This window comes from Bos javanicus, chromosome 14, assembly GCF_032452875.1.
Source record: "Bos javanicus breed banteng chromosome 14, ARS-OSU_banteng_1.0, whole genome shotgun sequence".
Lineage (NCBI taxonomy): Eukaryota > Metazoa > Chordata > Mammalia > Artiodactyla > Bovidae > Bos > Bos javanicus.
The window spans coordinates 20,744,870-20,770,288 of record NC_083881.1 but is presented as its reverse complement, the minus strand read 5'-3'; the positions used below and the strand labels follow the sequence as shown (position 1 = coordinate 20,770,288).

Below are 25,419 nucleotides of genomic sequence, written 5' to 3'. Positions count from 1 at the left end.
ATTCCAGGTAAGCAAGGATGATTCAGCATTGTAAATTCCAACAATGTTATCTCCACATCAAATATTTAAAGAACAAACAAGTATATTCATATCAACTGATGTAGGACAAGCATTTGAAAAGCCTCAACATATGTCCTTGATTAAAACTCTCTGCAAACTAGAAATATAGGGGGACTCCTTCAACTTGATAAAGAACATCTACAAAACACACACAGCTCATATCACACTTAATGATGGGAAATTCCCTTCCCACTGAGACCAGGAACAAGAAAACGACATATAAGGACACATTTTCTCATATTCATATGAGTGTTCAAATCATGCTGCAAGCTTCCAGACTTGTTTCTAATATGATGGAAACAAAACATAAGTTAAGGTTACATAGATTTAAAGAAGGAAATAAAGCAATCTTTATGGCTATCAAATAATTGATGTGTTGGACTTTATTGAAATTAAAAAACTTTTGTTCTGTAAAATATACTTTTAAGAAAATTAAAAAGCAATTTTCTCCCCCACAGACAGGGAGAAAATATCTTTAAACCATTTATTTATGTTGTATCCAATACACACAAAGAGTTACTTCTTATGTATATATACATATATGTATACATATAAAACTTTGTTCAGTTCAACAATAAGAAAACAAACAACTGGATGTAAACATGGGCAAAATATGTGAATGGACATCATCAAAGACAATATAAAGAGGGCAAATAAACATATGAACACATGTCCTCCATCATCTGTCATTAAGGAATCATACAGACCCAGAGGGAGGGTATGGGGAGGGAGGAGGGAGGAGGGTTCAGGATGGGGAACACAGGTATACCTGCAGTGGATCCATTTTGATATTTGGCAAAACTAATACAATATTGTAAAGTTTAAAAAAAAAAAAGGAATCATACATTAGCAGAATGAGATAGCCCTGCCCACGTGGTTCAGATCCACAAACCTCGAGACACCAGTTGTGGCTGAGGATTCAGAGCACGGGACACTCCTTTACTGCTGATGGAGGGACTGCAGAATAGCACTGCCATTTCAGAAGACGGTTTTGGCAGCTTCTTGTAAAGTAAGTAAAATCTTACCATACAACCAGCAATATACCTGCTAAGTTATTTTCAAAGTGTTTAAAACTTAGGTCCACACAAAACCTGCATGCAAATATTTATAACAGCTGTATTCATAATCACTGTGAACTGGAAGTAAGCACAACATTCTCCAATGAGTAAATAGATTTAAAGAAAAACTGTAGTGAAATTGCTTAATATTGCCTTGTCCAGACCCTGAAATATTATTTGGTGCTCAAAAATAAATAAATCATCGAGAGCTAAATTACATGGATCATTCTTCAATGACATTGCTAAGTGAAAGAAGCCAGTCTGAAAAGGCTACATTCTCTATGATTTCAACTGTATGACATTCTGGTGAAGGCAAAACTCTGCAGACAGCAAGATGGTTATTTCCAGAGGATCGCTGGTGTAGGGGAGAGGGGATGGTTGAGGAGGATATTTTAGGGATGTGGAACTCTTCTGCATGGTGTCATGATGGTGGAGATGCAATGCTGTGTGTGCACTTATCAAAACTTGTAGAGTGTGCAGCAAAAGGTGAGTGAGCCTTGGTGTGTGCAGACCTTTAAAGGAGTCACTTGGGAGGTTGAGGGATGTTAGGATGAAGAACAGAAGGCAACAAGATTGTATTATTAGTGTCTGAAGCCACTTTCCTGTAGGGCATGGGGGAGTGGAACTGATCTAAAACTAATGGAATCTAGAATATGAAAGGCAAAAAGGAAATGTACATCAATCCTCTACTGTCCTCATGGAGTTTGCCCACTGGTGAGTGGGTTAACCATCCTGATCCTGCTGTACATATGTACTGGGTTAGAACAATTAAATCGATAGACGGCAGATGGTGTGGCCATCTGTTGAGGGGGGTTCAGTTCAGTTCAGTTCAGTTCAGTCGCTCAGTCATGTCCGACTCTTTGCGACCCCATGAATTGCAGCACGCCAGGCCTCCCTGTCCATCACCAACTCCCGGAGTTCACCCAGACTCATGTCCATCGAGTCAGTGATGCCATCCAGCCATCTCATCCTCTGGTGTCCCCTTCTCCTCCTGCCCGCAATCCCTCCCAGCATCAGAGTCTTTTCCAATGAGTCAACTCTTCGCATGAGGTGGCCAAAGTACTGGAGTTTCAGCTTTAGCATCATTCCTTCCAAAGAACACCCAGGGCTGATCTCCTTTAGAATGGGCTGGTTGGATCTCCTTGCAGTCCAAGGGACTCTCAAGAGTCTTCTCCAACACCACAGTTCAAAAACATCAATTCTTCAGCACTCAGCTTTCTTCACAGTCCAACTCTCACATCCATACATGACTACTGGAAAAACCATAGCCTTCACTAGACGGACCTTTGATGGCAAAGTAATGTCTCTGCTTTTCAATATGCTATCTAGGTTGGTCATAACTTTTCTTCCAAGGAGTAAGCATCTTTTAATTTCATGGCTGCAATCACCATCTGCAGTGATTTTGGAGCTCAAAAAAATAAAGTCTGACACTGTTTCCACTGTTTCCCCATCTATTTGCCATGAAGTGATGGGACCAGATGCCATGATCTTCATTTTCTGAATGTTGAGCTTTAAGCCAACTTTTTCACTCTCCTCTTTCACTTTCATCAGTGAGGAGGGTTACAGATAAGCAAAGAGAGGGGGCTAGTTCTAGTCGTTCATCTACGTGATGATGGCTTTCCTTGGAGGCAGCCATGTAGCCTCATGTTTAGCCTAACGTGGATATGGACATGGACATGGACATGTGTGAGTAGGTATGTGAGCACCTCGGTACACACACACATTCACACACAAACACACACACACATTCACACACGGCTCCTGTCCTGTGAGCCGAGGGGCCTCAGAGGCACAGCTGCTCCAGAGCATTGAGCACCCAGCTCCAAGAACGCAGTTTCTCAGATGTTCTCCAACAAGGGAAAGCAGGGCCTCTGGGAGAAATGGCTGATTCCTGGCTTGGCAGGAAATGTGCAAGATGCGCCTAAAACAACTTTCAGTGTAAAAACTGAGAAAGTGCTAAAAAAAACCCCCAAAGCCCAAGGACTATTGCAAAGCAACACTAAAACCACTTGAAAAGAGCTTATAGCCCAGAGTACAAGGTCCACAACCCTTACTGATCTATCAGAATGATGGAATAAAGTTTAAACATTGAGGATAAACAGACAGATCTCCTGTGCAGCAGAATTCCAGGGAACGTAAGCAGACAGCCCACCCTGTGAGAGAGAAGCATGTTACTACTGAGTGTGGGGTCTGCACTGCGACTCCCTTCCTCAGAGCAGAGCATGCGCGGAGCACGCAGGGCCTCAGGCAGAGAGACCTGACACTCAGCCTCTGCTCAGCGCTGGCCACTCAGTCAGGAAGGTGCATACACATGGTGAAACAGGATGAGGATGGGCTGTGCCTCTGTGGCCTTCCTCCTGCAACACAAACACCCAGTCTAGTTGCAAGAAAAACATGAGAAAACTCCCAGTTGAGACATATTGCACAAAACAGCTGACCCCTACTCCTCAAACCTTGAGTGTTATCGAAAAAAGGAGTCCTGGAAACCATGACGGCCCGGAGGAGCCATGGGACACTTGACAACTCCCTGTGATGTGTGATCTGGCTGGGATCCTGGGACAGGAAAAGAAACATTGGGCAAAAACCAAGGAAATGAAATAAAGTACAGACCCCTGTTAATAGCCAGATAGGGACTGGCTGAGAGTCTGTAGCCAGGAGGAAAATTAATTAACTTATCTCCTGTGCTGTCTCTATTCATAACCTAATTAGGGGACAGACTTGTGAGAAGGAACTCCTAAAGGTGTTAATGAAAACCTAAGGATGTAAATAAGGCAAGTTCTGGATATTTTTTTGCTTTTCCAAAATCACAGTGTTCTGAATATTTTATTGCTTTTCAAAATTCACAGATTCAATAAACAATATTTCCCACATTGTTGCCTTTGCACTTAACATTTCCCAAACCAGTGGGAAATATTAAAAGTTAAATTACTTCATGTGTGGCTTTAGTTGGTAGTAGTTGATCCAAAGAAAAAAAGGCCAGTATGGTCAGAGTCCTCAAGGAAAATATTAATCGGTTGGACCTTAAAACCTATTTTCAAACTGAGAACATGGGAATTGTCAGCAGTTAGGTAAAACACGGTGTGTAACTCAGTGACAAGTTAACCTTTTTGCCAAGGTCTAAATTGATCTGTAGTCCCAAGTCACATCCTGAATGTGTTTCTTGGTAACTCACAAAACCTCTAGTATATAAACTAATGCCTCATTTTCAGATGATGTGATACAAACCCTTGCAATGTCATTTTCTGATTGAGCTAAAAAGGTAAATGTTATTTTTATTCCAATGAAAATTTTGAATTAAGCACATATTATAACAATCAAAATTATATTAAGCAATATTTTATGTTTCTCTTATCAAAATTTGATATCATTGCTTGAATGAATCCTTTAATTTACATAATTTGAGCTCCTCCTTCTGTTGTTGTAAAAATTACACACTCTGGTAGAGTTTGGTTCCAATTCACAAATTCAGAATTAGAGTGACAGTTATTTTCACTTCTAATTATCTAATGCTCTTTATGAGTAAGATCATAACAACAAAGAGTGGATGAAACTCTTTTTCAGGACACATATGTCTCAAAGTTGGTGCCTGTGCTAATCCTTTTTGATATGGAAACTGGGAGCTTTTCTTTCTTGGTTTCTTGTATCAAGAGGGCTCCCAGGGTGGGGTGGGTACAGCCTAGAGTTGAGATCACTCACTCCAACTGGCAACATGAGAAACAGATGCAGAAGCCATGATGATCTATTTCTAGGCATTTGGGTAAAGAATTCCATTAACACAATCCCCTGAGCACCCAGGGGTAAAGAGGAGGGATTCCCCATATACACAGTCCAGCCTACAGCTCATCGTAGAAGCCATGGCTTCCTGTAGAAGGCATCTAAGAACAATGCTGCTTCTAACAGCAGTGACCTCTGCAGGTGAACAAGAGAGAGTCAGGTGCGCAAACAACCTGCGGTCATACCTTCTCAGTTTCTTTCTAAATCAGGGACTCTGAGGCACTGACTACCCATATCTCTAAAACTATCCATACCTCTCAGGTTGTGGTGCCTTTCTCTGCCCATGTAAGTCTGGTCTTAAACATTTAATTAAAATCAGCCCCACTGAGGTGCTTACTTAGATAATTGACAGTGAAGACAAAAACTTGCTAATCACTGTTGCAAAGTGAAAGACTGGAACCAGCTAAGAAAATCAGCATCTACATTTCAAAGCTGATAAGTTTAAACTTCTCAGAAGAATAAAAGCTTATTATAAAGGGCCACATACAATTTGCAATACAATCTCAAGTCCCTTTTCTTTGAAACAGAATGAACACCATTCAAGCATGTTCCAATCTTTTAGACTGCAGCCATGAAATTAAAAGACACTTGCTCCTTGGAAGAAAAGCTGTGACAAACCTAGTAGCATAGTAAAAAGCAGAGACATCAATTTTCTGACAAAGGATTGCATTGTCAAGTCTATGGTTTTTCCAGTAGTCATGCACAGGTGTGAGAGCTGGACCATAAAGAAGGCTGAGCGCCGAAGAATTGATGCTTTCGAATCATGGTGCTGGAGAAGACTCTTGAGAGTCCCTTGGACAGCAAGGAGGTCAAACCAGTCAATCCAAAAGGAAATAAACCCTGAATATTCATTGGAAGGACTGATGCTGAAGCTGAATCTCTAATACTTTGGCCAGCTGATGAGAAAACTGACTCATTGGAAAAGACCCTGATGCTGGGAAAGATTGAGGGCAGAAGGAGAAAATGGCAACAGAGAATGAGATGATTGGATGGCATCACTGACTCAATAGACACGAGTGTGAGCAAACTCCAGGAGATGGTGAAGGACAAGTAAGCCTGGCGTGCTACAGTCCATGGAGTCACAGAGTCAGACACAAATACTGAGCAACTGAACAACAACCACAAATCTTTCAGGCCATGCTGATCTATTCAATCAAAGCCCCACACAGTTCTTGTAAGCTCACTGCAGCCTCTGAAGAACACATCACAAACTGGACTCCATTGATAGCATGCGTTTTTGGAAGAGAATGCACCTGTTCTTGCTCCCTGGACAATGAGTTTAACATCTCTCTGTACTTCTGAAAAAAAGACTAAAGTTAAAATATCTCTGCTTACAGGGCTTTGTTTGGAATTTACATACATTTAAAACACAGTGGTTTGTGCTGTGCTGATTATCATTTTCGGAGAAGGCAATGGCAACCCACTCTAGTACTCTTGCCTGGCAAATCCCATGGACGGAGGAGCCTGGTGGGCTGCAGTCCATGGGGTCACTAGGAGTCGGACACGACTGAGTGACTTCACTTTAACTTTTCACTTTCATGCACTGGAGAAGGAAATGGCAGCCCACTCCAGTGCTCTTGCCTGGAGAATCCCAGGGACGGGGGAGCCTGGTGGGCTGCCATCTATGGGGTCGCACAGAGTCGGACACGACTGAAGTGACTTAGATCATTTGTCTAAAAGTTTGTTCTCAAATGTTGCTTTTCCCTGTACCTATGTGATGTGGCATAAGATCTGAAGTATATACATTTTCTGCGAGGCTCACCAGGGATGCCAAAGGGGACCAAGTAGGATTTTTGAAATAGCAGAGGAGTGATGTAAAGGGACACTCCTTGCCCGTCCCACGAAGAACCCTCCAAAACTCTGCTCGTGGAGCTGGAGCTTTTCAGACACTTGAAGCTGCCTCTTTGAGGTCTGAAATATGTAAATATGTCAGAAGAGTCTTCTCCAAGTAGCTGTTAGCAGAGGCGCCACATCCTCACAAACCAAATGAACTGAAGCTGTGAGAAGCCGAAAGCTCAGGGTATTTTCATTTTGTTTGACCCCTGAGTACAAACCTTTAAACATAATTTCTCCTCTCTCCTTTCCCATGTGAGCTGATATGGAAATTCAGTGAAGGTTCTATGAGTGTTATTGAATCAACCGTGAAAAACATTTCCCAAGTGCCCGACACTGGCTGTTCTTTCCGGCATCATATTTTTATGTCCTCCCTGAGCCCCACGGAAGCTCCTCCACCTCCCAGCTTCTCCCAAAGTGTCGATTAGAGGTTGCTGACAAGACACCACTGGGCTGGCTGCTGAAAGACAAATTCCTGGGTCACCTAAACTGAGTGAATTAGGACATCTGGGGCCCGGAATTCAGGTCTGCACATTTACCAACATCCAAGAAAATTCACAATAAACACGGCTGACCTTTTTGTGTAGCTGCTGAGTGCTAAACCAGAGCCTTGAGATCAACTGTCTCTAAATGTTGTCTGTCTCTGTCACACACACGCACGCGCGCCTGTGCACATGCACACATGTGTCTCTTAAGTCTCCTGCCAGTTTGAACCCTGGGTGGGGAAGATGCCCTGGAGAAGAAAATGGCAATAGACTCAAGTATTCTTGTGTGGAGAGTCCCAAGGACAAAGAAACCTGACGGGCTACAGTCCATAAGGTCACAAAGACTCAGCAAGGACTGAGCAACTGGGAATGTATAAGCTTTCAAAGATCTGCAAAGATTTAGAGGTATATTTCACCTAGAGATATGCTTAGTGGACATGCTCTGGTAGTGGTTTAGTCACCAAGTCATGTCCGACTGTTGCGACACTGTGGACTGTAGCCCATCAGGCTCCTCTGTCCATGGGATTCTCTACGCAAGAATACTGGAGTGGGTTGCGATTTCCTTCTCCAGGGGATCTTCCTGATTCAGGAATTGAACCCAGGTCTCCTGCATTGCAGGCAGATTCTTTACTGACTGAGCTACAAGGGAAAGCTGTGGGGATTCATTGGGAAACATAGCAAATAGCCCTCCTTTAGTATTTCTTGAATTACATTTTGTTCCAGGTGATATTCACTGATCTGTTTCTAATATGAAAAATAAAACAAGTAAGAGATTATTTGAAAATCTGATATCACACAGGACTAGTTTCATATGTTCCTAATGAAAAAAGGAAGTTTTTATCAATGCCATAAATCATTTGCACATGGGGAAAATAACAATATTAGAAAAAGTAAAGAAGACTCACCACTTCTTCATGTCTGCATTTTCTTACATTAATCCCATTTATCTGCAAAGGAAAGAGAGAGAGAATTTGAAGAGCATACTGTGAACTGACTGTATCTTGGTGACACATGGAAAATAATGGTAAAATGTATACCTGGAGAATTGCGTCCCCAATAAAGAGCAGTCCTGACAGTTCAGCTGTGAATGGAGAAGGAGAATTGACTATGCCTCGTCTACTTTCTTCACACAGAAGTAAGAGTTCTTAATTCAATAAAGCCAAAACTGATTGAGGGCAAAGGCAAAGATGGAGGAGGATTAAAGGAAAAAGTAATTAAAGCAAAAAGTAAGATGGTCTATAAGGGTAGCATCTTAAAAGATCCACAAGCAATGGAAATGCAAAAAATAATCATACGATTCAGCTCAAGTTCTGAAACCCATGCTGAGATACTTCCATTTAACCCCATCATTTCAGATCTTACAGTCTGGAGGGAGGACTAATGTTCTCATGTTCCCTTAAGTTTAAGGTGCCTATGAAAATGTCTAGATCTGGACAGTCAATCCACTGACAACAGAATCAGCTCCATGCTTCTTTTAAAGACCAGCCTGCCCCACCGCAGGGGGCTGGGTGTGGATAAGGGTCTGAACCAGCCACGTGTGGCCTGGTCCTGGGAACTGGACTGAGAGATTTCGTACAATCTCCTGGTTCTGAGCTACAGTCTTGCTCCTCAGTGACTCACTCAGGAAGCAGCCACAGGACACCCTCTGAACACTTTACCTCTCTGCTCCTTCGAGATTTTTGAAACCACAACTGGAATGTTATGTTCCGCTCCCCCCTGGAAAGAAAAAAATCACACGTTTCACTTTTTCATCTCAAAAGAATAAAAGCTCAGCTTTTAGTTCAGAAACTATACAGGCCAAGGAAAGCAGGTGAACAGACACTAAGTAGAATTTAAATAAACTCGTGGAATCTATCAAGGAGACTGTGCTCCCAAGAAGCCTATCTGTTTAGAATTTCACTGTGACATCCAAGAATTAATAATAGTTGACTTTGAAAATGTTAATTTTTTAAGATTAATATGGTGATGCCTGAAGAAGACATTTCCTCCAATGACCAGCCATGCTATCCATCGTAGAAACTCTTATTTCGGGTTCCAAAGAGCAGATAATTATGCATTTCCATTATCTAGCTAAGTTGCTTTATGCTGGGAACCAAGCAATGGCCCCTTGGAATGCTAAGTAGCTAGACAGACCTCTACCTGCACAAACTGGACAAAAAGCAGAGTGTGCATATGCTTAACGGAGGGGGTAGGTCATCAGCATTATATGGAAGCGTATACCGAAGAACACAGTAAGCCACCAAGAATTATGCAGTAGTGCTTTGGCTAATGGACCAAATGAGAGGAAAAAATACCGAAAAATAAGTAACTGAACTTATGTGGAAGAAAATAAATTCCTGAAGTAACTGTATAAATTACTGTTTTATGTAACAGAGTTGAGAAGGTTGAAAGCAATAGTTAAAAAAATCAAGTAAGTTCATTAAACAGTAAGATTTCACATAGAAGGTAAGGATGGCACTTTTAATGTGGGTAGTTCAAAAGAAGATCTAAATTCCACTGGGGCTTCTGCAGCTTCAGAATAAGTAAATCCCTAAGCCTTTCTCCCTTCAAGGGCAAAAATTATTTTAGAATAGACAATTTTTTCCCATGAATGTCCATTTTTAGCACTGAGTTTCAATAAACTTAAAAATAAGATAGACAATGCACACATGCTCAGTTGTGTCAGATTCTTGCAGCCTCATGGACTGTAGCGCCAGGCTTCTCTGTCCATGGGATGGATTTCCCCGGCAAGAACACCAGTGTGGGTTGCCGTTTCCTCTTCAGGGGACCCTCCTGACCCAGGTATCGAACCTGTGTCTCCTGCATTGGCAGGCAGATCCTTTACCACTGAGCCACCTGGAAAGCCCAAGAGAGGAGATAGTTGAGAAAATTTTTCTCTGTGGCTCTGAAATTTTTCTTGACAAGTAGTCCTTTCTACTTCTGGGGTATTAGGAAGCAATGTGATAAACAAATATTGAAAGCTGCCTTACCCAGGGTGAAATTCAAACCCACCCATCAGTGCCCTGTTTTCACCACATCTCACCGAGCAGACACTCACCCCCCACCCACACGAGTTCTGGGCAGAGTCTCTGGTGTGAGCTTCCTCGGCTCTGGGTCCTGCTTTTGCCTCCTGGTCTGTGTCATGGCACCCTGATCCTGTCCAGGGCAATCCTCACATGATCAGAGCCCAGGACTGTGACAGAGGGCACAGTGCATACATGTGCTTCCAGAGCACAGGAAACCCCACAGGATCAGGACCCAAGGACCTTCAAGCGTAGGTTTAGGGCTCTGGGTTCCCCATGTCTGCGTTCTGTTCTATCTTCTCCCGTTATATTCATCAGCTTCTCCTCTTCTACTGTCTTCTTCATTTCCTGCATTCATCGTGTATTTTCTTTCTCCTTCCCTTGTCCCCAACCACAGAGTAAGTTCTGCAACAGCAATGGACTTATTTATGTATTTGTCTTGGCTATTTGGTTTGGCTATTTGTTTCCTGCTTGTGTGCACATGCTAAGCTACTTCAGTCGTGTCCCACTCTTTGCAACTCCATGGATTGTAGCCCACCAGGCTGCTCTGTCCATGAGATTCTTCAGGCAAGAACACTGGAGTAGGTTACTTTGCCCTTCTCCAGAGGACCTTCCTAACCTAGGGATCAAATTTGTTTCCTACATTGAGGTAATATCTGTGCCTGGAATAATGATGCTTTCTTAAGCTTTGAAATGTTTGTTGAATGAATAAGTGAAACAATGAACTCTAGAGCTTTCTCAGACCTAAAATTTTTCACTCTTGAAAATACTTTGCAGAAAGATTTTGAGTAGAAACTAAGAAGGTGAACAATGGAATCAAAGGTGTATGGTTACAGATAGTTCCTAGAGATACTTCAAAAATGGGAAAAATTTTCAGAATACACCTCCATTTCTTAGAAGAAAATGCTGATTAAAACAAAGCATAGAGTGATGAAGTTTTATGTGACATAAAGAGAGAAAACAGACCCATCCAGATATGGTTCTGGTGTTGGGGGCAGAAGAGAACCCCATGTATGTCACTCTAGGCCGGCAGCTGGTGTCATAGCACTTTCCTTCAGCTGTTCGTCTTCTCTCCTTGCAGTACGGAATTCAAAGGTTTTCTTGATGCTCAGGTGTTTAGCACAGGCTACCATGGTAGGAGAGTGGGAAGTCTCTCCCAGGTTTGGTCTAGGGGTACCAGCTTTCTGAGGGTCAACTCAGCTATCCATCCTTCTCTCAATACCTGAGACTTACAACTATCTTTTAATAATAAGGTGTAACTAACCCCTGTTTGGTCAACATTTTTCTTTTATATGTAAAATTGCTTCTGAAATTTCAATGATTTGAATCCAAACGTGTTTTATTTTTACTATGTTTTTAATCAGACATTTGAGGCTCTGAGAGAATTTTAAAGCTAATTTAAGGAGATCACTTTATTAATTGACTAGAGAGAGATTTTTAAGACAAAACTCAGAAGATAAAATTGGAACTGAAGATCACTGTGCCTTCATTTATTTAATGAAATGTGAAAGCAGTCCAGCTTTATCAAAGTAAATTAGATTTAGCTCTGGACCTAACTAGGGAGATTCAAAAGCTTCCAGACAGAAAGCAGATAACATGATTCACCCTGTTTACAATTGGTGACAGGCTTCACGTTGCACGTGGGATAAAAGCCAAGGTCCAGTGACCTCAGCCTCCCCTCTGCTTTATCCTGGACCTTTGTCCTCCTCCGCAAGCACGACCCCTTGGCCCCCAGTGCTTTTCCCCTTGACCCTTGGCCAGGTGTAAGGTTAAGACTCTGCTCACACACAGCCAGAGTCCTTCCATCAGCCTCTATGCACATGCCCTGGGCCATGCCTGGGACCACATTTCTCTGCATGACACTTTGATCAGTGTCTCCTTTCCCTCTAGAATATGAAGGACCTGAGGTCAGGGCAGATTCCCTTCATCATCTTCTCCCCGACCTACCCTAAGGCCGGTCAGGCTGCAAGGCTTTTGGCCATGGTTTATAGAAAGTAAATGAATTACTCAAGCTCGGTTGATCCAGGGTAAAATGAGATTAGAAAAAGTGAGGTGACAATCTAAATTGCATCCCAGAAAATATTAAAAAGTACGCCACTCAGTTTTGAGAGAGCCTTTTCACAAAGGATAATCAATTCTATAACTAGTTCTATAGGTACCAGGATATAAGGCCTCAGTTAAAGCATTTTGAGCTTGAGACTATATAATGATTTTCTAGTATAACCATGAAATTCCACTAAACCAAACTCAGTTATGTTTTTAATAACACTGGGAATCTTGCCAAATAAATCCTTTCAACTCAATCTTTTCATTACAATCAATCAGTCATATTCTGGGCTCCAGAAAGAAAAAGATAATAGACTTCAACATCACAGATCCATTCAGAGAAAGGAGAATACTTGTAAACAGAAAATCACAGACAGTCGACAGGTCCAGGAGAAGCACCTAAAGGAACATCATTTTGAGAACATGGACAATGTTCTTATCCATCTGAATGCGGTGCTGACCTGCCAAAACCACTCAGCTTAGCTATGGCAAAGTTAATGGTCTTTCCCACATGATTCATGATTGCCTTCCTATGGAAATTCAGAATAGGGAATCTGTAGGGGCAGAGAGCAGACTGCTGGCTGCTCAGAGCTGAGACAGAGTTGGGGGCGGTGGCTGAAAGCTACGGGTTTCTTCTTCAGTTGATGAAACTGTTCTAAAATTGACTTAGTGAGGAGTGCACACGTCTGTGAACATAATAAAAACCACTGACTTGTACATTTTAAGTTGGTAGATTGTATGGTATGTGAACTACAACTCAATAAATTATTTAATTTAGAAAATCATCCTTTGAATGATAATTCATTGGTGGTTTTACCTGGCCCTTGGAACTAGTGCACACTCTCTATGCTATGCTATGCTAAGTCACTTCAGTCGTGTCCGACTCTGTGTGACCCCATAGACGGCAGCCTACCAGGCTCCCCCGTCCCTGGGATTCTCCAGGCAAGAACACTGGAGTGGGTTGCCATTTCCTTCTCCAATGCAGGAAAGTGAAAACTGAAAGTGAAGTTGCTCAGTCGTGTCCGACTCTTAGCAACCCCATGGACTGCAGCTCACCAGGCTCCTCCATCCATGGGATTTTCCAGGCAAGAGTACTGGAGTGGGGTGCCATTGCCTTCTCCGGCACACTCTCTAACTGAGCTCAACTACCTGCCCTGTCACACTCCTGTTTCTGCAGCACAGAGGTATCCCTGTTGACACTGGTGGAGACAGAAGCCTCAGACTCAAAGAGTGAGAACCGGGCAAAGTGAGCAAATGAATGCAAATACATGTGTGCTTGTAGCAACACTTGGTATCTACAGACTTTTGCCCTGAAATCACTAATAAATTAAAATGCAGACATTTATGACAATTACTATGAAGATGTGCATGTTTATTTGGTGAATCTGATACAATTAATCCCCAGTCCTTGATGTTAGGAAATTGTTTGCTTGCTGCTGGACATTTCAATCTGTTTATTTCAGTTGTAAGTAAACCAGAAGGCGAATAATTTAGAGAGGAAGCATTGTTGTTGTTTTCAAATAGAGAGCATAGAGATTATTTCGTGCTGGTTGTACAGCTAGAGAGAATATTTATTGGGAGTCAAGACTCTGTCATCAGCTTTGATGGGGTTTATGTGCAGCTCTGTCTGTTATAACAAATGGTAAATAACCTAACCTCTTAATACTAAATCTTGTTGTCTATAGAGGTCCAGCAACAGCTGTCTACTTTCTGGACACAGAATATATTTAGCTCAGAATCTGGCGGTTCAAGAGCGGTTAATAACTATTAGAAATTATTGTTTATAAATGATAATTTTAATGGTAATATTACTTAGAATTTCACATTGCTGCAAAGTTCAAGATTTCAGATAGAAATCTTATCTTTGATCACAGACATTTCCTTGGTCCATCAACTTATTTAGGTAAGAAAAACTGAGTCTTTTGAAAAATACCCGATAAGACATCTTTCTAGTAATAATATGCAAAACACTCTTTCTCTAAAAGGTGATTATTTTAATCACAATGACCAGAGGTATGATTTAATAATATGCAAATGGATGGTATTGCACTTTAAGAGATAAACAGAAAAAAAATTAAAGTCTGACAAGGTCAAGACGACAGCTTACTTTAAGGTGATTATATGGTGATTCTTAAAAGCAGAATGGGGAAAAATGCAAGGTTATTAGATCCCTGGGGGAGAAACACTGGTGATTATCAGGGATGTAATGTGGAGACCATTACGTTATTTTTAGAAATGTAAGTATCTGGATGGTCCAGATAAAAGAACCGGAAGATGCAGTAGGACTAGTGGCAACCTGGACAGGAACCAGAGGCCACGTGAAGATCAGTGTGGACAGTGGGTGCCTGCAGAGAAGCCGAGGGTATAAACCAGGTGGATGCAGGAACCTGAGCCCTTCAGAAAAGTGGCTTCAGGCTGAGAACCCAGGAAAGTAGGTGATTGTAAGAGGAGAGTTAAGTGATTCTATGTCCAGCCTTTTATTGAAATCTAAAAATACAATTAGAAGAGCTTGGCATTTTACTGAGAGGCAAACAAAAACAAAAACTAATACAAGGGAAAAACACCCAAGTTTGTGACTTTTGAGAGATATTTTAATCAAGGAAGACTGGTGAGACTTGGTAGCCGCCATGAAGAATTCCAAAGAACGGCCAGGAAAAAAGATCCTAAATTATAGCAGATATGGGAATGACTCTAAAAAGCAGTATGAGAGTGAAGATGATGTAAAAAGAAGGACAGGAGGCCAGAGGGCAAGAGGGTGCACCCCACACAAACCCTGGGAGCACTTCGCCGAGGGGGCAAGTCTCAGGCCTGCCGGTGGGCACATTCCTCTCTGCTCTCGGCTCACTGTAGGGGCTGGGGGGTGAACTGTGGCTTGGAGATGCAGGGCCGGGCCAGGTGTAAACGTGTGCGCCCACACCTCCAGAGTTCATCCCACTGCACCCTGGGTCAGCCGCTTGACTTGTCCAGTTGGGAGATAAGCAAACAAATGGGCAACGTTAAAATACGAATTCTGCTTTTTAGCCAGAATACTTTCTTAAACTGCCCCTTATGTTTAATTCTCAGATGCAAAGGAAGTAATTCCAATAGATAATCACAGTAGGTTTACCCAATTTACAGGGTAAAGGCATTTGCATAAAATGTTGCCATTTAAAATAACTGAATGAATAAATAAATAATTACATTTTGAAATACCTTAACAGAATAATAGCTTAAAATCTTTTTTTTTTTTTTTAATGTAGGAAAGCAAGAGTCAGTGGTAAGTACTGAGAAACCTAAAGTAGAAAACCCTGAAAGGAAAGTTTTCAGGCTGAATGGACAATATTCTAAATAAAACATATTGATGTTTTTTATTTCTGGTTGGTTGGTTTGTCACAAGAATTATAAAATAATTTCATGTTTTTGTCAAATCTCTTAATATATGGCACCAATCACAATTCAAATATTGCTTCTGTAGCCTATATTTTCAATGGAAAATATATACTTATTTTATTTAGAAAATAACTATTACATGTATAAGAGTTTTGTTTGTGTGAAATAATGTAAATATTAAACTGAAATGATTTATTGGCAAAATTCTTAAGGTTTTAAGAATTGTCCAGGCTTAAATGTTATATTTCTTAATGTGTCTAGGCTTAAATGTGATTATTGACTACGCCAAAGCCTTTGACTGTGTGGATCACAATGAACTGAGAAATTCTGAAAGAGATGGGAATACCAGACCACCTGACCTGCCTCTTGAGAAACCTATATGCAGGTCAGGAAGCAACAGTTAGAACTGGGCATGAAACAACAGACTGGTTCCAAATAGGAAAAGGAGTACGTCAAGGCTATATATTGTCACCCTGCTTATTTAACTTATATGCAGAGTACATCATGAGAAAGGCTGGACTGGAAGAAACACAAGCTGGAATCAAGATTGCCAGGAGAAATATCAATAACCTCAGATATGCAGATGACACCACCCTTATGACAGAAAATGAAGAGGAACTCAAAAGCCTCTTGATGAAAGTGAAAGAGGAGAGTGAAAAAGTTGGCTTAAAGCTCAACATTCAGAAAACAAAGATCATGGCATCTGGTCCCATTACTTCATGGGAAATAGATGGGAAACAATGTCAGACTTTATTTTGGGGGGCTCCAAAATCACTGCAGATGGTGACTGCAGCCATGAAATTAAAAGACACTTACTCCTTGGAAGGAAAGTTATGACCAACCTAGATAGCATATTGAAAAGCAGAGACATTACTTTGCCAACAAAGGTCTGTCTAGTCAAGGCTATGGTTTTTCCTGTGGTCATTTATGGATGTGAGAGTTGTACTGTGAAGAAGGCTGAGTGCCGAAGAATTGATGCTTTTGAACTGTGGTGTTGGAGAAGACTCTTGACAGTCCCTTGGACTGCAAGGAGATCCATTCTGAAGGAGATCAGCCCTGGGATTTCTTTGGAAGGAATGATGCTAAAGCTGAAACTCCAGTACTTTGGCCACCTCATGCGAAGAGTTGACTCATTGGAAAAGACTCTGACGCTGGGAGGGATTGAGGGCAGGAGGAGAAGAGGAAGACAGAGGATGAGATGGCTGGATGGCATCACTGACTTGATGGACGTGAGTCTCAGTGAACTCCAGGAGTTGGTGATGGACAGGGAGGCCTGGCGTGCTGCGATTCATGGGGTCGCAAAGAGGACACGACTGAGCGACTGAACTGAACTGAACTGAACTGAAATGTGATATTTCAGTAAAATGAGTAACACTATTTTTGGGTTTAACTCTAAATGGAAATTGAACAAAAAGAAGAACATTTCCATCCTGCACAGAATTCACACAGCTCCACTACCAGAAACATCAGTGCTGATGTCAGATGAAACCGCTGTCATGAATGGATTTCAGCCACATTCAGCTGTTGTTCTCTTTTCATGGACAACATCTTCAGTGGTACCTTTAGATCCTTCATGACAATCTCAATAAATATGGAAAAAAAAAAAAAAACAACAAGAAAACTTGCCTCTGTTTATTCCCACTGCCTCATTTCCACACCTATAATTTGTCCTACATCTCTTGTAGGCCTTAGTTGATGATAAAGTGAAAGTAAAAAATATATCTTAAAATTAACATTTTAGATAGAAATACTCTCATCGCTTGACAAGATCATGCCATTCCACACTGATCAGATTTTTGAGTCATTTTCATAATGTAACTAGAGCTGATGTTCACCAAGCTTAGAGTTCTACTTTCCAAGCATCTATACTTTGAGTTGTGTTAAAATTTCATGAAATGCACACCTGAGATATATGGCTTTCACCCCACACAGGCAAAGTATCTAAACCAACAACCAAGATAAAGTTACATTCCATTGATCTCTGCACAGATGTGGGTTTCTGAAGGGCATTTAAAATCACTGAGGTGATTTTTTTCAATATTTATGTAATTTTCCATCCTTTTAAAACATATACTTTGTTTCAATGATGTTAAATTGCAGATGTGTTGCATGTTTAATAATTAACAACATACAGGAAGAAAAACCCTTTAAAATTTGATAATGAATGAAACAGGAGAGAGATGGTCAATTTTAAAAATAATTCAGAAATTAAAACCTTGAGTCTTCCTGCATACTTGGCCTAGGACATGAGGTTTTCAATTTCTTAAACAAAAAAGAAAACTGCACAGAATAAAAAGACAACTGGAATCAAACCAATATGTAACTTATTATCGGACCTTATATGAACCTGACACTCATCCTGGCTCCTTTCACTGACAACCCAGATTTTTCTGCTCTGACTGGTTACAAGATATGCACACTTGCAGACTGTACTTGAAATTCTAGATGAAACCACATAAAGAAAATTAATGAGCTGCATTCAATTTCGGGTAAGGTAAATCTCCCAAATGGGGCTTCCCTGGTAGCTCAGACGGTAGAGGATCTGCCTGCTGTGAAACAGACCCGGGTTCAATCCCTGGGTCAGGAAGATCCCCTGGAGGAGGGCATGGCAACCCACTCTAGTATTCTTGCCTGGAGAATTCTGTGGACAGGGGAGCCTGGTGGACCACAATCCATGTGGCCACAAGAGTTGAACATGACTGAGTGACTCCAAAATACTTTTCTAAAATTTCTAAATCCAAAGGTGGCTAAGATTTTGAGAGCCTACTTATTTTACATCTCAGTGCAAATACTGAGAAGTTTTCTATAGGCACTCTTGTCTAATTAATAATCAATGAGCAAAAAGTTACATGTAAAATATCATGTATGAAACGAGATGCCAGTCCAGGTTCGATGCACGATACTGGATGTTTGGGGCTAGTGCACTGGGACGACCCAGAGGGATGGTGTGGGGAGGGAGGAGGGAGGAGGGTTCAGGAGGGGGAACACATGTATACCTGTGGTGGATTCATTTTGATATTTGGCAAAACTAATACAATTATGTAAAGTTTAAAAATAAAATAAAATTAAAAAAAAAAGTTAAAGGGCTTTCCTGATGGTTTAGCAGTAAAGAATCTGCCTGCAATGCAAAAGATACAGGAGATGCAGCTTTGATCCCTGGGTTGGGAAGATTCCCTGGAGAAGGAAATGGCAACCTACTCCAATGTTCTTGCCTGGAGAATCCCATGGACAGAGGAGCCTGGTGGGCTACAGTCCATGGGGTTGCAAAGAGTTGGACATGACAGCACATGCACAATAGCACAAAGAATTAAAGTTCACAGAAATGCAAGCATTAAGCACATGCTCTGCAGGACAGATGGAGAGACAGCTACCTTGATGCTCAGTCCAAATCCTCCCACAGCCTGTCTCCGAATGGTCACTGTTCTCTCCTGAAAGACAGGTTGTAAGAGTGGTTAGCACTTCCTGCCACTGCACCTGCACACCATCTTCCTTCTCTGGGTTTTGTGCTCACCCTTCAAGAAAAAGAACATTTTGTGACAGCATAAAGGCTCCAGATTTTGCAATAAGTGGAGTCTTTTGGAATTTTTAAATCAAAGTCTAACCATTTGTCATGATAAAAGGGACTGTAGTTTATTAAAAGTTGCTAACCTCTCAAAAGTTAACTTCTTTCAATGCCTTTTTTGGACATAGTTTGGAATCTGAGCTTTAAAACCTCTTTTCATTACCATGAATGTGTTGTCTAATAACACAATTTTTGTTACAGAAAAACAGCTTAGTGTCTGTGGTGAGTATGCTTTCCATCACTGAGTCATACTGTTCATGGAGACTGGAGCACACGGCTGTGGCCTGCCACGCTGCAGCACATTAGTGGTCCGTGTGCACGTCTGGGGTTGAAACTGAATAAACCATGTTCACAATGACTGCTTGCTGGGAAGAGGAATGGATTTTACAATTAACTGACAGTCATACTGGGATTATGACAGTGGGATTAATCCATTTTCAAAAGCAGCTCTGTTTTGCCTCCCACAATATAACCAATCATTCAGTCACCAGCATATGACACTTAAAAATAAAAAAGAGTCACGTTTGGACAAATTCTTTAGTTTCCAATAAAAAAAGACATCAATATTACTGTTTCATGGTGCTCCTCTCTACAAAATACATATTCTCCTGGCATGCTAAAGGGTTGAGAGCTTTTATATACAAGCTTCTCCATTTACTTATAACCTTCTCATCTTCCTGAGCCCTCCCCTACCCAGGAAGGTTTACACTCCACCCATCTCCCCTGGTACCTGGGCAGATGTCTGTTTTCTGGTCCCTGCATGTCCACAAACTCCCAGTTTATTTGGCTACATTAGCCACTCCCCTAACTAACAGTCACCTAAGATGTCCCACCTGTGGTGGTTTAGAAAATATATCTTAAATCAATTTTATCATTTTAAGGGCAATATAAAATATATTTAACAAAACTAGTTCTTATATTACTTTATGTGGATTTCCTTCTGAATAATGAAAAATTATTCTATACATTTAGAATCTAATCAATACTGATCCACACCATCACCAATAACTGAGTCAGAGAAGCTCCAAGCCTGGAAGACTCAGAGGGACAAGCTGATTAAAGGTCAGCTTTATCCTCACCAAGCAGACACTGATTCTCCAACACTGCTTGTCAAACTAAACCACAGTTCTTGGATAACAGAACCATTTTCTTCATTCTGTTTCTGAACAGAATAAATACTTGATCCCTTAAAACAGTATCAAAACCAAGGTTATGGTTAATTCAGACAACCCACATCAACTCTCAAAATACAAATTTCAAAATGTCAGAACAAACACATTTTCTGCCACTTTTTTTTAAATTGAAAGATCATTGCTTTACAGAATTTTGTGGTTTTCTGTCATACATCAACAAGAATCAGCCATAGGTAGACCCATGTCCCCTCCCCCCTGAAACTCCCTCCGATCTACATTCCCATCCCACCCTTCTAGGTTGTCACAAAGCCCCTGTTTGAGTTCCCTGAGTCATACAGCAAATTACTATTGGCTGTCTATTTTACATACGATACTGTAAATTTCCATGTTATTCCCTCCATACATCTCACCTACTCCCTTCTCCCCTCCCCCCATGTTCATAGGTCTGTTCTCTATGTCTGTTTCTCCACTGCTGCCCTAAAAATAAATTCATCTGTACTATCTTTCTAGATTCTATATGCATGCATTGGTATAGAATATTTATGTTTCTCTTTCTGACTTACTTCACTCTGTATAGTAGGCTCTAGGTTTGTCCACCTCACTAGAACTGACTCAAATGTGTTCTTTTTTATGGAGCAGTAGTATTCCATTGTATGTATGTACCACAGCTTCTTTATCCATTCATCTGTTGATGGACATCTAGGTTGCTTCCATGTTCTAGCTATTGTAAGTAGTGCTGCAATGAACACTGGGGTATATGTGTTTTGGGTTTTTTTTTTTTTTTTTCAATTTTGGTTTCTCCAGGATACATGCCTAGTAGTGGAATTGCTGGGTCATATGGTGGTTTTACTCCTAGGTTTTTTTTTTTAAAGATTTCTCCATACCATTTTCCATAGTGGCTGTGTCAATTTACAGTCCCACCAGCAATGCAAGAGGGTTTCCTTATCTCCACACCCTCTCCAGCACTTGTTGTTTGTAGACTTTTTGATGATGGCCATTCTGACTGGTATGATGTGGTATCTCATTGTAGTTTTGATCTGCATTTTTCTAATAATGAGAGATGTTGAGTATCTTTTCATGTGTTTGTTAGCCATCTGTATGCCTTCTTTGGAGAAATGTCTGTTTAGGTCTTCTTCCCACTTTTTGATTGTGTTGTTTGTATTTCTGATATTGAGTTGTATGAGCTGCTTGTATATTTTGGGAATTAATTCTTTGCCAGTTGTTTCCTTTGCTATAATTTTCTCCCATTCTGCGGGTTGTCTTTTCACCTTGTTTGTAGTTTCCTTTGCTGTGCAAAAGCTGTTAAGTTTTATTAGGTCCCATTTGTTTATTTTTGTTTTTATTTCCATTACTCTGGGAGGTGGGTCACAGCAGATCTTACTTTGATTTATGTCATAGAGTGTTCTGCCTACGGTTTCCTCTAAGAGTTTTATAGTTTCTGGTCTTACATTTAGGTCTTTAAGCCATTTTGAGTTTATCTTTATGTATGGCATTAGGAAGTGTTCTAATTTCATTCTTTTGCATGTAGCTTTCCAGTTTTCCCAGCACCATTTATTGAATGGGTTGTTTTTGACCTATTGTATATTCTTGCCTCCTTTGTCAAAAATAAGGTACCCGTACATAGATGCATGGGTTTAATTCTGGGCTCTCTATCTTGTTCCATTTGTCTATATTTCTGTTTTTGTGCCAGTACCATACTGTTTTGATAACTGTATCTTTGTAGTATAGTCTGAAGTCAGGCAGGTTGATTCCTCTAGCTCCATTCCTCTTTCTCAAGACTGCTTTGGCTATTCAGAGTCTTTTGTGTCTCCATACGAATTGTGAAATTTTTTTGTTTTAGTTCTGTGAAAAATTCCATTGGTAAATTGATAAGGCTTGCATTGAATACATAGCTTGCATTTGGTAGTATAGTCATTTTCACAATATTGATTCTTCCTATCCAGAAAGATGGAATATCTCTCCATCTATTTATATCATCGTTGATTTCTTTCATCGGTGTCTTATAATTTTCCCTATGCAGTTCTTTTGTCTGCTTAGGTAGGTTTATTCCTAGATATTTTATTCTTTCTGTTGCAATGGTGAATGGAATTGATAATGCATTTTTAACAGCAAGCAGCATCACCAGAAGTTTCAAGAATGTCTTGCACGACAATCATCGGACAGGAGGACAGCTTGGTGAGTGAGTTCTCCTGAGCAGTGGTGTGTGAAACCCGGCTTTTCTCTGAAACAATGGCAAGCATGCAAGTTACCAAAAGTCTGTGCAGGGCCTTATTCACTCTGTATGATGCCCTCCCATCTTTGGGGGAGCATATTTAGAACACGTTCCAAATCAAATACAAAACTGCTGATGCAGAGAAGAGTCTGGAGGGACCAAAGAGTCAGCAGAACCCGCTGGAAATCTCAGAAGCAGCACTTATTTTAATGTTTTTTAAACACACAGGCACATGCACACGTGCAGAAGCAGCCAGCACCTTTGGATCTGCTGCCTCATTAGCTGACTACCAAGAAAGTGGGGAGACAGACAGGACAAATGACTTTGTGCCTTGAAGCCAAAACTTTAAATTGGTGCCTGCAGGCAGCAGGAGGCACGTAAAGGCAGACCGCTGTTTGGATGTCACCTGCCGACACTCTGTCCTAGTCTGTGTGCCACCTGAGCTGTGCCCCCGGCCCCTTCATACCTCCTCACGTGGGGGGTCTCCTTCCCGCCCCAACAGTCAAAGGAAAGAGAAACAGTGTTAATGGGTTGTTTCAGCTGCTCACCTCTAAAATCAGAGGCTACCTGGAAGTTAACTGGGAGCTGTATTTAGTTACCACAGCGTGAGTTTCATAAAGAAGTTGCCTAGCAACAAGCCACTGTCCTTTGGGAAACCAAGTATAATCGGTTATTTTATTTCTTAAAACACAAAATTGAGTCAGGAGCTCCGATGCACTCATACACATGAATAGCTTTCCTTTAATCTTTCTGTTCCTCACAGGACAAAAAGATGGAGCCCAACAGCAGTGCTGGCTTGTGTGAAGTTGTGTTGTGCACCTGAACCCATACATGTTATGAAAAAGACATTGTGCTACCAAAAACATAATTATTTTCACCCCTGCTCTCGGAAAGATTATATTTGACATACTCTCCACATTTACTGTCTGAACTGCATATGAATCAGTATGTACGTGTCACCAGAGAGAACACAGTGCTCTTATACACCCGAGGAATGGACATTTTCGAGACATGTAGTGAGAAGAGGAGGAAGTCATGAGAACGAGGCAGAAACTAGAAAGATTACAGTGAAGAAGTGGACTGATTTTGTGTGTTAGATGCAAAGAAGATATACAAGAAAGAAATAAGAAAAGTCGTGAGCTCTTTTTGACAATTCAAGAAAAATAACTAAACCTCACAAAAAGAATAATAACAAGACAGTCGCTTCTGATTACTAAAAACCTACTGTGTGCACACATGGGTCTATTAACACTCATGATGGTTTATTAAAATACACTGTGACCTCGACTGTCTTTTCCCACTAGTTTCCTGAGTTCTGAATCCATATCTTGCTCACAGTTGTATCCGTAGAATTTAGCATTGGGCCTAAATCAAAGTTAGATAATCATGTGCTAAGTGAATAAAGAGTTTCCCCCCCACATTTTCATTTCAAACACGTAATCATTGCAACAGCCCAGCTGCGTAGGCAGCATTGTCCCAATTAAGAGTGAGAAAATGCAAATGCAAATGAATTGAAGTAACCTGGCCAAGATCCAACTCAGGATGGAAATAAAAGTTTCTCAGATTCTACTGTCTTTTCCATTACACAGCCCTGAGACGAAGTGGAAAAATAAGATGAAAGAAACAAAGATACTGAAAAATCTGGGTGTGCTCTGACAAAGGGAAAGAGTACTTAGAAACACCATTCTCCCCTGAGATGGGGAACAAGGCGGGCACGGCCCTCACCACTGTCCTTCAACTTCATGCTGAAAGTTACAGGTAGTACAACACAGCAGTGACGGGAATGAAAAGTCTGTGGATTAGACGGGAAAAAAGAAAATTGTCTTTGTTCTCTGTCTATGTAGAAAATGCCAAAGAATCAACAAAAATCCCATGGAACTAAAAGTAATTACAGCAAAGCCATAGGAGACAGAATTAATACACAAAATTTGACTGCTTTCCTGTATATCAGCCATGAGAACGGAAACTTGAGATTAAAATCACAATACCATTTATAGCAGCCCATTAAAAAGGGAATGTGTGTGCTTAATTGTTCAGTCGTGTCCAACTCTGTGACCTCTTGGACTGTGCAGTAGGACTTACAGCCCACCAGTTTCCTCCATCCACGAGGAATCTCCAGGCAAGAATACAGAAGTGGGTTGCCATGCCCTCCTCCAGGGGATCTTCCCAACCCAGGGATCGAACCCAGGTCTCTTGCATTGCAGGGGATTCTTTACCAGCAGAGCCACCAGGGAAGCCACAAAAGGGAATACGGTGGTGCAAATCTAATAAGTAAAGGTTTTCCTAGAGACTCAAATGGTAAAGGGTCTGCCTACAATGCAGGAGACCTGGGTTTGATCCCTGGGTTGGGAAGATCCCCTGGAGAATGGAATGGCAACCCACTCCAGTATTCTTGCCTAGAAAATCCTATGGACAGAAAAGCCTGGTGGGCTACAGTACATGGGGTCTCACAGAGTCAGACATAAGGTCACAAAGAGTCAGACACGACTGAACAACTAACCAACAAAGACGAAAAGTTTTCTAAGTGGAAAACTATAAACTCTGAGGAAAGAAATCAAAGATGAGGAAGGTAAAGAGAAATATTTTATATTTGTGGACCAGAAGACTCAACATTTTCAAGACACTGACTGATTCCACTTGATCTATGGAATCGATAAATCCTAATAAAACTCCAGCAAGCTGCCTGTGGGTATTGGAAACTGGCTCTCGGGTTTGTGTGGAGAGGACCCATAACAGCCATGTGATGCTGAAACAGAGGACAGAGCCAAAGGATCTGGGATCTCTGTCTCAGACCTGCTGTAAAACTGCAGGAATCAAGACGACACAGTGGCTTTGTTTTTTTTGAAGACTAAACATACAGATCAGCGGGATAGAACAGCAAGCCT

The 25,419-nt window shown here is 41.1% G+C and overlaps 1 protein-coding gene across 1 annotated transcript in view; it reads right to left on the bottom strand.

Annotated features, from left to right (window-relative positions):
• The window catches only part of SNTG1 (syntrophin gamma 1), a 418,678-nt gene that overhangs the window by 106,340 nt on the left and 286,919 nt on the right, over positions 1-25,419 (bottom strand). The window contains exons 5-8 of the mRNA XM_061438726.1: positions 18,999-19,055; positions 8,869-8,926; positions 8,248-8,291; positions 8,116-8,157 (exon numbers count right to left, since the gene is read on the bottom strand). Coding sequence (XP_061294710.1) covers positions 8,116-8,157; positions 8,248-8,291; positions 8,869-8,926; positions 18,999-19,055 — 201 coding nt within the window. The remainder of the gene's footprint in view (positions 1-8,115; positions 8,158-8,247; positions 8,292-8,868; positions 8,927-18,998; positions 19,056-25,419) is intronic.